This window comes from Diabrotica undecimpunctata, chromosome 3 (genome assembly GCF_040954645.1).
Source record: "Diabrotica undecimpunctata isolate CICGRU chromosome 3, icDiaUnde3, whole genome shotgun sequence".
In the NCBI taxonomy this organism is placed as follows: Eukaryota; Metazoa; Arthropoda; class Insecta; order Coleoptera; family Chrysomelidae; genus Diabrotica; species Diabrotica undecimpunctata.
The window spans coordinates 66,623,099-66,637,976 of NC_092805.1; the positions used below are offsets into that span (position 1 = coordinate 66,623,099).

The 14,878-nt window shown below is 32.7% G+C and overlaps 1 protein-coding gene across 1 annotated transcript in view; it reads right to left on the reverse strand.

The window, feature by feature from the left end:
- The window catches only part of LOC140436875 (phenoloxidase-activating factor 3-like), a 58,197-nt gene extending 43,711 nt beyond the window's left edge, over window positions 1-14,486 (reverse strand). The window contains exon 1 of the mRNA XM_072526034.1: window positions 14,356-14,486. Within this exon, the coding sequence (XP_072382135.1) occupies window positions 14,356-14,404 (49 nt within the window). The 5' untranslated portion in view covers window positions 14,405-14,486. The remainder of the gene's footprint in view (window positions 1-14,355) is intronic.
- Window positions 14,487-14,878: the final 392 nt, after the last annotated feature.

The following is a 14,878-nucleotide window of genomic DNA, read 5'->3' on the forward strand; positions in this document are numbered from 1 at the left end:
TTTCTCCTACTTCGTATGAGTAAGCAACTCATACCTTAGATGGCCTATACCTTAGATGTGCATAAAGACTTACGAGCTATTATCGCGAGTGAAACGGTTATTCCTGAGATAACGCCGTACTTGCGCAGACATACAGACATTTTACTAAGTGCGCGTGAGAATAATGAGTTACGTCAAGTCGCTTCGAAACTGTACGCAGATAAAACTTTCGCGAAACCGTTGTGTTTAACAAAGGACAGAAAGTTCTCGTAAAGACTCACATCCTTAGTAAGAGTGATGCAGGACTGTCTTCCAAATTTGCGCCGCGTCGCGATGGCCCATACCTTATCCCCAACCAACTTTCTCCTGCTTCGTATGAGTTAGCAACTGTAACGCACCCGGATATAGCAATTGCAAAGTACCATGTATCAGCTCTCCATCGTTTTGTGGAGGACGATTCCAATTCGCCTATAACACCTCTACATGAGTTACGTAGTAGAGGACGACCTTCAAACACGTTGCAGAAAGGTGTTCCAGATGAAGCCAAAGGGGCTATCCCAAAACGACACCTAAAGCCAACGCAGCAATTCGCAAGTTCTGGTGTACCTGAAACCACAACCTGTGACCCCAGAAGTACCTCTTTGCCTGCAAAGAGTAATGGTTCTATGCAGACACCTAGGCGTTCCAAGCACCGTCCTAAGCGTTACCAAGACGCCCATGAATGATGCCCGAGGTTTGTCCCAAGCCCTCGCCAACAATCAACAACCATACATGTTTTGTATCAGTCATCTTCTACGTCTGATCCAAAGGGGGAGGATGTAACAAGATTATACTTGGCAACCCTGTCACCCATTGTGACGTAGGATGCTGTCAACGGTTGTCTGCCATATTTCATTGGCATTGTCATATTGTCTAAATAGCAATCAACATGCATGTGTGTATATGTATAATGTAGTTTTAATTGTTTTATTTTTCATCTGAATACACCACATCAAGCAATGTGTTTTATTATCGTTTACATCAACCTGTGCGTTGCTACCTATTTGCAGTGAAGTTATTACGAAATAAACCCTTCTTTCTCGAGAATCACATCCCCACCTAACCATCCCCTTAAAGTTGTTGGAAACATTTCAAAAAGGATTTAAAAAAAAGAAAAAGTGTTGCCATATGCGCTTACTAAAAACTTTTGTAAACTTAGAACAATACTTAGAATAAATTATAGAAATTTAAAATTCAAGGAAGCTGAAAATTTTGAAGCAAAAAAACTTATCCCTGTTGGATTCAACTAGGTCAAAAATTAGAAAATTAAATGAAATTGTTCGGCAGGGAATGTTTCTAAAGTTTCCTAGTATTGTATACTGTTTAGTTTTACCTATATATGTTTATGAAATAAATGGTTCAGTATTGAATAATTTTATTTATCATCAAATGTTTTTGGATATTAATTTGTGCTCTGACTACGTACGTAAAACACGGATTTATAGATTTTATTTACCAGAAATATTTACTTTGAGAGTAAACTGACATTTATTAATTTAATTATAACACTAGCAAATGCATTCATTTCGAAAATAAATTTTATTTGCCATGTAAAACAGATCATTAAGAATTTATAAGTCTGAATGTCTGTTAAAAATCTGATTATCTGCCATCTATTTACAAAAACAAAACGTAAATTTTTCGTTTTAAACTTTTTAATCTCAAATTAAGCTCATCTTCCGTAAAAGTTAATAGTAAAAATATAATTGTCTTCGTCGATAACAGTCTTGAGATAATGAATCATTGTTTCAAAGGCGTAACTTTGTTTATATGGAATATTTTATTCTGATTGACACAGCAAAGCAGTAAAATAGTATTTATAAAGATATTGTAAAAGATATTTCGCTTTCTTGGTCTTTTAGTAATGAAGATATCTGCATTAAATAGTTAAGACTATTTAATAAAATTATTGTCCATACAATTTGGCAACTCAGAAAAAGCATGTCGCAGTATAGCCATCTCTAGGATCAGAAACAAATTAATTGAGGGTGAAGATCAACCTTAATATGACCATCTCATTTGAGGTTTCTTACATCTCCTCTGCACTAGTTGTTAGTGCACAGTACGGTGTTAATACACAGCGACGGGCCCGTCAACTTAGATATGTTAAAGGTGTATAATAAGCTATTCTGATCATTTGTTTAAAAGTTATTGAAAATTTTCGTGATTTTCAAAATCCTGATATAAGGTCAGTGTATTTAATTATTACAACCAAACTTTCATTCATAATACAAGCAAATGATAGTAACGTCACAGTATATACAACAACCAGTATTCCCACTCCGCTTTGGCGCAAAAGTTCGCGCAATTTTACTCGCACAGAGAGCGACGCCATTTTCTCTGGTGTCCGAAAAATTTGACGGCTCTCATTGGTCATTGGCCATTGTCATTTGTCAATAATATAGAGGCCATTGTATTTGTTTACTTTTTGTGTATTTATAGATACAAATAATCTTTATACATTTTATATTTCGCAATTACGTTATATAAGTACGTCGATATGTACAAAAATAAAAACAAAAAGCCTTGCCACACTTGTGCAGCTACAAAGTGTTGTAATAATTGTAGAAAAAGTAATGTTAGCTTTTAGCCAAAAGATGTTAATAGGTGAGTGTTAAATTAGGATTAAAATTGTAAATTACAAATGTTAAGATGTTATATTATTTATTAACGGTGGATTTTCAAGGTGTATTAAAAAAATGTTTGTATTTAGGGCAAAAATTTGGTTAACGGCATGGGGACGAGAAGAATTATTGGATAAGGCAGAACGTTTACATAGAAGTCATCGTCTTTGTGGTACCCATTTCGACAATAAGATGTTTCTGAATGATATGAGAAATCGATTACAACCTTCTGCAGTTCCCACAAACTTTCCTCTAATTGAGAGCTCATCAACTTTTGATCATACTTATTCTGCAGTAGTCTAAAACATATGTCTTCCAAGATGTCCTATTAATGAAGGTAAATAAAATAAATAATTAAGATGTAACACATATGTAAGCTTTCTCTTTTCCTTTTAGAAGTAGTAAATAGTTCAGCTATGGATATAGAGAAAAATGTTAGTATTAAACATACACCTTCCACTATAACTGTACTTCAGGATATTACTATTACTCCTGGTAAAAACAACATATTCTATGGAGAACCTGAACATGTAACTACACGTCCAGTAACACCACTTAGTACAACACCAAGTTCAACTCAAGTGTCACAACAATTATCAGTGAATACTCCCCGAAAAAATGTATTACGAAGTACAGTTATACAATTACGGAAGGAAAATCATTATTTAAAAAAAACTTCAGAAGTTACAGTCTAAAGAAAAGAAATATATTGACAATGTGACAATTGAAGACTATATGGCACTTATATCTAAATTAAGTCCTTCTGCAAATATAGCTAATTTCATTAATTTTCAAATTTTACAATCTAGAAAAAAGGTAAGAGGTAGAAGATTTAGCAATCAATTTAAACAGGAATGTCTCTGAATGTACTTCACTGGACCAAAAGTTTATAGAAATGTTTTGTGCAAAAAATTTTGTTTACCCAGTCCTAATACATTATTTAAACACATAAGTACAACATATTATCTGACTTCTCATGCATGCAAATCAGTGCTCATGAGATAGAATTTGTTTAACTTCTGAAATTCTAAACTACAAAATGATACTTTGTAGTTTACTTTGATATTTTATTTTAATCTGTAATTGTATAGGTATATTGTATATATCTATAATATTGTATTTTTGTATATTTTGATAGTGGGTAATAAATTTTATAACATAATATGTGTGTGGATATTTAATGTAAAAATGTATAGAATTCCATAGTTGTGAAATGTGTGACAGATACTCAATAACTGTAACTAATTTATCAGATGTAAATTCATGTTCAAGGGATATGAAAATAGAACTGGTGACACATTTGGTAATCTAAAAATGGCTACTGGTGATTTTGTTAACTATATTAGTATACTTGACTGTCTCTTTTACAAGAATTTTGGCATATTAGTTGCAAAGCCGAATAATATTAAAACGTATGTTTCTCTATTTAGTACCATAAATTTTAGCCACCCTTGTGAACAATTTCCACTAAAATATTGTATAACTTTATTTAGCTGTATGCGTTTGTACCGTTCGCGTCATAAAAAACTGGTACAACTCTTATAACCAAAAACCGTGATTTTTAAGTTGTGTACGTTGATCTTGTCACATGTGTCATTCTAATTTCTAGGGCACTGTTGCCAGTTCAACGAAAATATTATATGAAACCAGCTAAAAGCAAGGCTGTGCGACAGACCGCCAGTTTTGAGTATACTAAAAACTAAAACATTATCGAGCATTCTCTAACAGTCAGTCACATTTTTTATTTAAACATGCATCCTAAAAAATTCTCATATTACTATTGTAATTTTCCATAATCTCAATTAAGTACCCACACATTGATTTGTGTTTTATTATAATTTATGAAAATATTTCAATTCAAAAATAATGATAATCAATCTAATAAATTATTATAATAAAACATTACAGTGAGATATTGGATTGTAACTGTCACGTTTTATAAAGCGTTTTTTTGTCCCGGATATTTTATAGTTTATAATACGTAGGATAAAGTATAATGTAAATTTTTGACATTTATTGTTCTTGTAATAAATAATAATTTAATCTTGGTAGTTTGCCTGTTACTAAACTTATTGACACAAAATACAGTTCGTGTTCGGTAGGTAATTGAAGTATAAAATTACAGTAGATGCATTCCAATGTTCCCTTCAAACATTTTGGATTTTAGCTCAACCCTATCTTTGGTTATTTAATTTATTAGATACAGTTTTTTGTTTTTAATGATAAAAATAATACCTATCTAAAAACTTTACACATTTTTGAACGTTATTTTTTATATTTAGATTTAGTGCAATTCCGTTATCTGTGATGGCAACAATGAATTGATTCACGGACCATTGTATCCAGTCTGAACACAGGTTTACATTGGGAAAAAAAAGTGTACCAGTTTTATATGACGGGAAGTGCTATTCATTAAAATTCATGAAGAGAAATTTCAAGACTGAAAAACATGAAAATATAACCAAAAGAAAAAATAATCAATTTATTGTTTGGAAACCTCAATAAAACATTATTTAGTTAAAGTCAAAATACTCTTTTTTTATTACAGTGATCAGATAATATCGATTAATACTTAATGTACCTATTTAGGGGTTTTCTTCACATTCTCTTATGTTTTTAGAGAGATGTAACTAAAATATCTTATCATATTCCATAAAAATGTATTAGAGCGTTACTTCTAATAAATTAATAATTAATTATATTCACATTAATCAAAATCAAATAAACAACAATGTAAAATATCATTCAAAACCACATTTGAACAAAAGCAATTGTTTATAGAATAATCCATACTCCTGAATTGCTTTAGCTAATTTCTTTTCATATTCCTTCCCGTTCACTGTGTCAGAATTTACATTTCCATGTATCTCATGGCAGAACTAATTATGGTTCAAATATAGGTATGATCTGACTTCTCATACATGCAAATCAGTGCTCATGAGATATAATTTGTTTAACTTCTGAAATTTTAAACTACAAAATGATACTTTGTAAACTTAATGTGTACTTATTTTATACATATTTGATTATTATCTGTAATTGTATTTATCTACAATATATTTTTGTATAATTTTGACAGTGGGTCTGTCACCTTTGTTATAAATAAATAAATAAATAAATGTAATATCTAATGTAACACGTAATAATAAATGAAGTTCATTTAAAAATTTATTTTTTATTTCCACAAATACATTCTTAACATTAACAGGATGGCGCTACTTTTAGCACTTTGTACGATTCCGTTAGACGTCTAATGTACATCAACAAGAATTGTAAGAAAAACTCAAAGAAAAATTGTGTTATGAAGTACAGTTATGAAATTATGGAAGGAAAACCATTATTTAAATAAAAAATTCAGACATTACATTCTAAAGGAAAGAAATGTGTCGATAATGTGACAATTGAAGACTATTTGGCACTTACATCTAAATTTTGTACTTCGTTAAATTTAGCTAATTGCATAAATGTTCAAATTTTACAGTCTAGAAAAAAGGCAAGAGGTAGAAGATTCAATAATCAGTTTAAACAGGATGTCTCTTAATGTACTTCAAGGGGCCAAAAGTTTTACAAAAATGTTTTGTGTAGCAATTTTTTTTTTACCCAGCCCTAATATATTATTTAAAAATAATATACCAGACAGCTACTCAAAAAGTGTAATTAATTTATCGGTTACAACTGTATATTCATATGTTAATGTATATAAAAATAGAACCGGTGACACATTTGGTAATCTAAAAATCCCTACTGGTGATTCTGTTGAATTTACAAGTAGGTAGGTATACTTGACATTCTCTTTCAAAAGAATTTTGACATAATAGTTGTACAGCCGAATATGATTAAAACTTATTTCTCGATTTAATACTATAACTTTTAGTCACCTTTTGAACAAAGTCCTCTCAAATATTGTACAACTTTATTTAGCCGTGTACGTTTGTACTATTTATTAAAATTCAATAACAGAAATTTCAATTCTCAAAAATATGAAAATAAAACTAAAAGAAAAAATATTAAAATGATTATTTGGAAACATCAATAACACATTATTTAATCGTTTATATCGAAATAACAAGTCAAAATAGTCTATTACAATGACCAGGTAAGATCAATCACTAATCAATATACCTATTTAGGAGTTTTGTTTACATCCTCTTGTGTTTTTAGTAAGATATAATTAAAATATATTAACTGATTCCAAACTCTGTATTTGAATTTTGAAATGAAACTTTGCATTTTATTCTACTTTAATGGCCATACAGCTTTAAAACTAGCATATTTATTAAAAACTGTTGCCTAACTCTCCATTTGATTTTTTTTATAGTGTATAAGACAGTTCTGTAGCAAATAATTGTGAAACGTTAGAAAACAAAATCATAAATACAACACAGTGAAAGAAACAATTTTAGGTTTTTTTTTTTAATTTCTCGAAGAATAAAAGAGTAACAAGAAAAGAGTTTTGAAATTGGTTGAAATTAAAATCAATTTCGTTAAATAAATTTTCAAAATAAATCAAAGTCGGCTCTGTCACGTCCATATGTGCAGTGCCAGTCCACGGTTTTCATCCAAACAATATGGCGTCAAGGTCACTGAATTTTGACTAAAAAGATCAAAGGTACCGCGGTAGAGTGAGAATACTGGTTGTTATTGTTGTTATTTATACTGTGGTAACGTATTAAAAGATGTGTATTTAAGCTACAAAACGATCTGTCTGTGTAACGCCTTGCTCGGTTCGTTTAGCCGATAGTGTCGCATTTATATAATGGTGGCGAAGAGGGCAAAGTAGCCACATCTGTGATTTCTATGCCTCACATAATTTAATTATATATTGTTTACAAAACTATTGAGCATTTCAAACAGCACAATAGCGTGTGTTTTATTTGGATTCTTACGGACTAAAGTCTGGTTTAGGGGTTTTCATCTGTAACAAATATATTTTAGCAAGTAATGTAGACTAGCATTTATATTCCAAGATTGTATTACGTATTTACATGATAAAATAAATTAACATTACTGTATACGATCTTTGTAGCTTTATTTAAGGTGAAAACACCATGTTACTTTCATATTTTAATGCTATTTAATATGTAATACTAAAAACGTTTTTTTTTCAGGTGTAGCGATGGTGTCAAAATATCAGAGGAAGAGTCACCAGCAGTCATGGGACCCCACAGCGATGCATAGAACAATCGTTGCCGTGAAGAAATACGGAATGCTTTATTAAACGGCTACTAAAACTTACAATGTGCCTAGGAACACACTAAAACGTAGGACCCATAAGCTAGCGGGGACACATGAGCGGAATCCAATTTAACCTACGTAATATTTTTCACCCATTTTTCATTAATTTATTACTACCCTAATAATTTTTCACCACCAAACCAACCTTAAGGGGGGCGATTCTGCTGGCTTAAGGTTCAAACTAGCAGAACTCAAAAAAAAAACTTTTTGTTGAAGGCATATTTTTTCACTTATTTTTCACTAATTTATTACCATCCTAATATTTTTTCACCATCACCCCACCCTTAAGGGGAGCGATTCTGCTGGCTTACGGTTCAAGCTAGCAAAATTAAAAAAATATATATATTTATGATACAACAGTGTTCAGCTAGGCTTTTACGAATTTATTACAATCCTAGTAATTTTTCACCCCTTAACTACCCCTTGTGAAAAGTCAATAAAAATTACTACTTACTTATTACTTATTAATTACTTACTAAAAGTACTACAAATTTTAATGAAGATGGACTGATAAGTCCAAAAACGTTTTAAACTTAATCCTTTTGGATTTTTAAAATTTAATTAAATATACCAATTACAACAGTGTTTACTTCAATGTTCGAGTTTTTTAACTATATGGTATACAGCCAACTCACGGAAATGATCTCATTTTAAGTTGTAAAATTTTGTTAAAAAATAGGCAATGTACAAAACAACAATATTCCAATGTTTAGCATATAAAAAAATTGGTGAAGTTGGTGTTTGTGGAAATTCTAGCATTTAAAGATGTAAACTACTTTCCTTATTTGAATTTCTAGTATTTATGGAAATTATCTTTCACGCTGACACATACGGCTTTCAAGATTGGAGGGTTATTGGAAAATAGATCCACTATTTAACTTAAAATCTTTTTTGCAGAACATCGGCAGAGAACTTTTAATTTTAAGGTGCTTACACTTCATCCATAATCCAATAAGACCTAATGTTATTCCTGTAGATCGGTTTTATAGAATAAGAACAGTTATAGACTTTTAATAATAAAAAGAAAGACGAAATATCGCATGCTAACATTTACCTATAAATAATTGCTAATAAATCGGACAAAAGCGAAACGAAAAGGAAAAGATGCAGAGTATGTCCTATCCTAAAAATAAGAAAAAACCCAATTTATGAGTGTGTGGATTGTCCCTAGAAACCAGATCTCTCGTTGGGCGATTCTTTTAAATATTTCCATAAACAAAATAAATAGGTTAATATTTTTTTGTAATACCCTTTAATTTTTACCTACTTTTAACTGACAATGAATGAAAAATCGACAAAGTATTAAAATAAAAATATCTTTCAATTTTGCTAATATAAATTTATTTTACTACGTAAATAATCTATACCAGCTGTTATGACCAACCGGTAATTTCCGTCTCATTTGAATATACCTACTTAAAATATTTATATCCTAAAATGTTTTCCAATATAAATTCTTTATGCTATACACATAATCTTAAAAGTATGTTTTGACCAATCGTTAATACTCTTCTTATTTCAATAATATTAAAATAATAAATACCTAAATTATTTTTAAAATTTTCATGTACATAATGAATACAAATCTTTTAATCTTTTAACAATAGGTGGGCACGGTCCTAGATGTAATAAAATTATTTCAATTTTAATATTTCTTACCTGGTAATTTATTCTTTGAAATACAAAAATTCCATTGTATTTACTAAAACTCAACTTGATTTCAGTTATTTTATATTCATAAAAGTGACTTACGATTCGATTTCGCTTAGCCATGTAATACGACTCGAATCAGAGTCACTTTTTTAAAACAGCTAAAATTTATAGTTTTTGGAATAAAGTATTTTCATATTTTCAATATTTAAACATTAACAAAATAAATATTAGTTAGCATAGATTAAAATTTGAAAATATTTTTCAATTAGGGTAGTTGAGAAAAACATGACTAGGCTGGTAAAAATAGAGTAAAAATCTAGCAGAACACTCTTTTGTTTCCAAAAAGATTTTTTATTCACCTAGCCACAATGTGTAACTTGTTGAATGTTTCCCATTAACTGAGGCTTAGGGGGTCAAAAATTATAAGGGTGGATCAAATTCAGTAAAAACCTGGCAAGCGATTTATATTTTCAGTTACAAGTAGAATACAGTAAAATTATAGAAGCAGATTTTTTATCACCTTAAATTTTAACCTAGCAGATTTATTGACTCCTCATATAGGGTAGTTGAAGGGTGAAACATTACTAGGATGGTAATATATTAGTACATATTTAGCACAATACTGTAGTATCTCATATTTCCGAAAAGATTTGCTTTGTATTCAACTAGCGTAAATGTGTAGATGGTGGAATTGGTGAAGTTAATTAACATTTAGTAAAAACTAACCAGCGCAGTTTCTTATTTTATTTATAAATAGTATTCAGTAAAATTATAGAACAATACTTTTCACCTTTAATTTAAGCCTAGCAAAACTATTGACTTCCAACAAGGGTTAGTCGAGGGATAAAAAAAAGTTGGTAATAAATTCGTAAATATCTAGCAAAACACTGTGGTTTATCACAAAAATATTTTTTTTAATTCCGCTGGCTCGAATATTAAGCTAGCAGGAACGTTTCCAAATAAGATTGGTTTAGGGATGGGAACTCATGAGGGTGGTCAAAGTTTATTAAAAACTTAACAGAATACTTTTTTATGTCAATTATAAGTAGAGGTTATTGACTTCTCACAAGAAATAGTTGAGGGGTGAAAAATTATTGGGCTGGTAATAAATTAGTGAAAAATGGTTGAAAAAATATGCCATCGACAAAAAGTTTATATTTTGAATTCTGCTAGCTTGAACCTTAAGCCAGCAGAATCGCTCCCATTAAGGGTGGTTTGGTGGTGAAAAATTATTAGAGTGGTAATAAATTAGTGAAAAATGAGTGAAAAAATATGCCATCAACAATCTTTTTTTGAATTCTGCTAGCTTGAACCTTAAGCCAGCAGAATCGCTCCCCTTAAGGTTGGTTTGGTGGTGAAAAATTATTAGGGTGGTAATAAATTAGTGAAAAATGGGTGAAAAAATATGCCATCAACAAAAAGTTTTTTTTTAATTCTGTAGCTTGAACCTTAAGCCAGCAGAATCGCTCCCATTAAGGGTGGTTTGGTAATGAAAAATTATTAGGGTGGTAATAAATTAGTGAAAAATGGGTGAAAAAATATGCCATTAACAAAAAATTTTTTAATTCTGCTAGCTTGAACCTTAAGCCAGCAGAATTGCTCCCCTTGTGGTTGGTTTGGTGGTGAAAAATTATTAGGGTGGTAATAAATTAGTGAAAAATGGGTGAAAAAATATTACGTAGGTTAAATTGGATTCCGCTCATGTGTCCCCGCTTGCTTAAGGGTCCTATAAAACGTCGGGTACTAAATATAAATCATGACGCCATTGACAATAAAAAAAAGTATTAGGCCATTTTCGAGCTGTTTTCAACAAATAACAAGAACAGCAGTGGGTAAATTATCTCTTGGAGATGGAGGTACGTTTCTTTGGAATTACTGTATCTGATTTGCGCAGCCTTACTTATCAATTGGCTGGACGGAGTAACACCCCCCATGGTTTCAATAAGTAAATGAAATTAAGCAGGAACAGATTGGGTTACTGGGTTCAGAAAGCGCCATCCTGAGCTTGTGTTAAGAAAACCTGTGTTGACTTCAGCAGCAAGGGCGCAAGCATTTAACAAAACGAATGTAACAAAGTTTGTTGACATTTTGAAGGATGTTCAAAAACATCACTTGTATCCTCCTTATAGAGTTTACAATATTGATGAAACTGGACTTATGACTGTCCAGTTAAAGTCTTCAAAGGTTTTTGCTCTAAAAGGGCGACGGCAAGTCGGATCTCTCATATTTGCAGAGAAAGGTGTTCTTAGCACATTTGTAATTTCTATGTCAGCTGGGGAAGTTTTTATTCCGCCCTTTATCATCTTCCCTAGACAGCGGATGAAAGTAGAACTTCAAGACGGCGCTTCACCTGGAACAGCTTTTGTTTGTCACCCTTCAAAATGGATGCAAACTGAGATTTTCACACAATGGTTTGACCATTTCTTGAAGTTTGCGAAGTCATCCCAAGACAACCCAGATTTGATCATACTTGGACATTCTACCCATACAAAAATCTAGATTTCTAGTTTATTCGTCTTCCGGGTTTGGACCGTGTCATTTGTGAGTGACCCAAAAGTGGGTTCATCTCGACGTTTCGCTACAATTGTATGTAGCTTTTTCAGGAGAACAAAAAGAAGAAAAACAAGAGACAGGAAGATGGGTAGTTAGCAACGGTAACTCAGTTACTCAACGCAACCAGAGGCGAATACTAACTACCAAGATGGGCATTTGGTCACAGTAACTCAACTACTCAACGCAGCCAGAGGTGAAAACCAAATGCCAGGACAGGGATTCACGTCCAACAGCTCAGAACACTAACGCGTCGAGAGGCAGGGAGTGAATCCGACGATTACTCCGCTATCGCTCTATTTATAGTCGCGGTGACCTGTCGTGTCGGGACGTATCGGCACACTCCGTGGCGCGAACGTCAAGAAGCGCGCGCTGGCCAATCATGTGGCTGCATCGTGGTAGCGGGACCGGACGGCGGCTCTAGACTGAGATTCCAGATGGGAGACAAGTAGTATCCTTCCTCTCGATTGATATTATGTGGATTTTTTCGGATCTCTAGAGATTCGCGGATTTTCCTGGAATAAAAGAAGGGGCTCTTAGAAATAATATGGGTTTTTTCGAACAATATGGAATGACCGGTTTCTTGGCAGTGTTCTGCAACTGCAGAATGGGAGAAAAGACCTGATCGAATGCATCTTTGATGCTCTTGAATCCGAGTTTTGACGGAACGACCAGTTTCGCCAATATACACTTGTCCACAGGAACAAGGAATAGAATAGACACCACAGGAAGATAGGGGCGGTAATGGGTCCTTAGGAGAGGGTAGGGGAGTAGTAGGGTAGGGTAGAGTAGGGAGTAGTAGAGTAGTAGGGGAGGGTAGGGGAGAGTAGGGTAGGGTAAGGACCCATTACCGCCCCTATCTTCCTTTGGTGTCTATTCTATTCCTTGTTCCTGTGGACAAGTGTATATTGGCGAAACTGGTCGTTCCGTCAAAACTCGGATTCAAGAGCATCAAAGATGCATTCGATCAGGTCTTTTCTCCCATTCTGCAGTTGCAGAACACGGCATAGTTCCTATAAACACACAGATGTTTACTGACGCGGATTTTGCTGCAGCCATGACCACAGAAATTTCCGTGTAAGACTTTATCTCTCTTCAAGAAGCTGAAAATCAAAAACTGGGTATTGAATACAAAGAGGAAACTTCTGCTGTGGTGCCAGGAAAAGATTTGGCCGATTCGCAATAAAATATTTCTCGACGTCAAGAGATACCACTTGCAAAAAAAGAACCCGCCTTCTGGAGAGATATATTTCCGACCAGCAACCTCTGCATCCAACGCTTCAGTTCGTATATTTTTCAATGAGCTCAGACAAAATGTCACTATAGGATCTGGAGATCCAAACTCTACATTCGTTCTAATCTCTAAAGAATCGCCAAAGCCAAGTACTTCAACATTCCAGCCCAGTCCACTGCCTTATTTCAGTACTTCATGTAATTTAATTAGCAACTCTAAGGGTAAGGGGCACTATACTTTTGCTGTAAGCCCACAAGATATTGTTCCAATCCCTAAAGCCAATATTATCAAACGAAAAAATAAGCGAAAAAAAAACAGCTGCAGTTTTGACCTAAAGCCCTTTCAAGATGGAACTAGTAGCCGCAAAAGCAGAAAAAGAAGAAAAGGAAAGGCTTAAGAAAATAACTGGAACTAAAAAAAGGAAAGCAGAGTAACAAGAGGAATGAAGGAAGCAAAGAAAAATTTAAAGGAAAGCAGAAAACGAAATCAAAATCAACGAACCGTACTTTATCTAATGACTCGAACAGTGAGGTGAGTGATACTGATTGCATTTTCTGCGGGAACTTATATTTCAAGTCAAGGGAAAATGAAGGATGGATAAAGTGTTCGGGCTGTTAACGATGGATACATGAAGCTTGTGCTGAGTATGAAGAAGAAGACAATGACTTTATTTGTGACGTTTGTAAATAAACTCGGTTTGCAACTTTCTTGTTCTACGATGGCAATAATGTTTTTATTTTGAAAATACACTTTCATTTCGTATACAAATTCAGTTTAAATTTTGTATTTTACATCGGACAAAGCGGCCACCTCATGGCCAGTTTGCCCCACCCCACAGGGCAAAGTGGCCATTTGGTAGGGTTAGGGTAAAAAATATGTATCTAAAAAATTTACCGAGATAAAGTGAAAATTAAAATTGCCTTGTGTAGCTAAGTATATAGGATATCGTATGTTGTATGTAGCATGACCACTTTGCCCAACCTTTCTCCTATACCAATAAAATATATGTAAACCTTTTAGATGTTTAATATAAGAACTTACGAACAACACAAATACAACTTAACGACACTATAAGACTTATATAATCCATTTTATGCTATATTAAGAATAGTAAGAACAAAACTAACGAAAAGATTGGAGCAAGCGATTTTTAATATTCCATTGTAATAAATTTAATAAAATATGCGATGGCGTTTATCATGATTGTTTTTACGATGACTTTTTTTATTGTGATTGTTATTCCCACGCATCTTTGTTTTTTATTACCATGGTGTAATATAGCTAAAATTACTTATCCTAGTCAATTACAAATTGTTTTTATATGTTATATTAAAAAGTATAAATTCCAGTGGGTGATTAAATTGTTAGAGTCAACTTCTTCTTCTTCTTCTTCTTAGCCTTCTGTCGCCCATATTTGGACATAAGCCTCTCCCAACTCCTTCCATCGGTCTCTATCCTGAGCAACATATTTCCAATTTGTTCCGGCTGAACTAGTAAATCTAGACTAGACTAGAGTTAACTAGTAAAATATAATTTTTGGTTAAAGTGTTTATAATTAAGATGC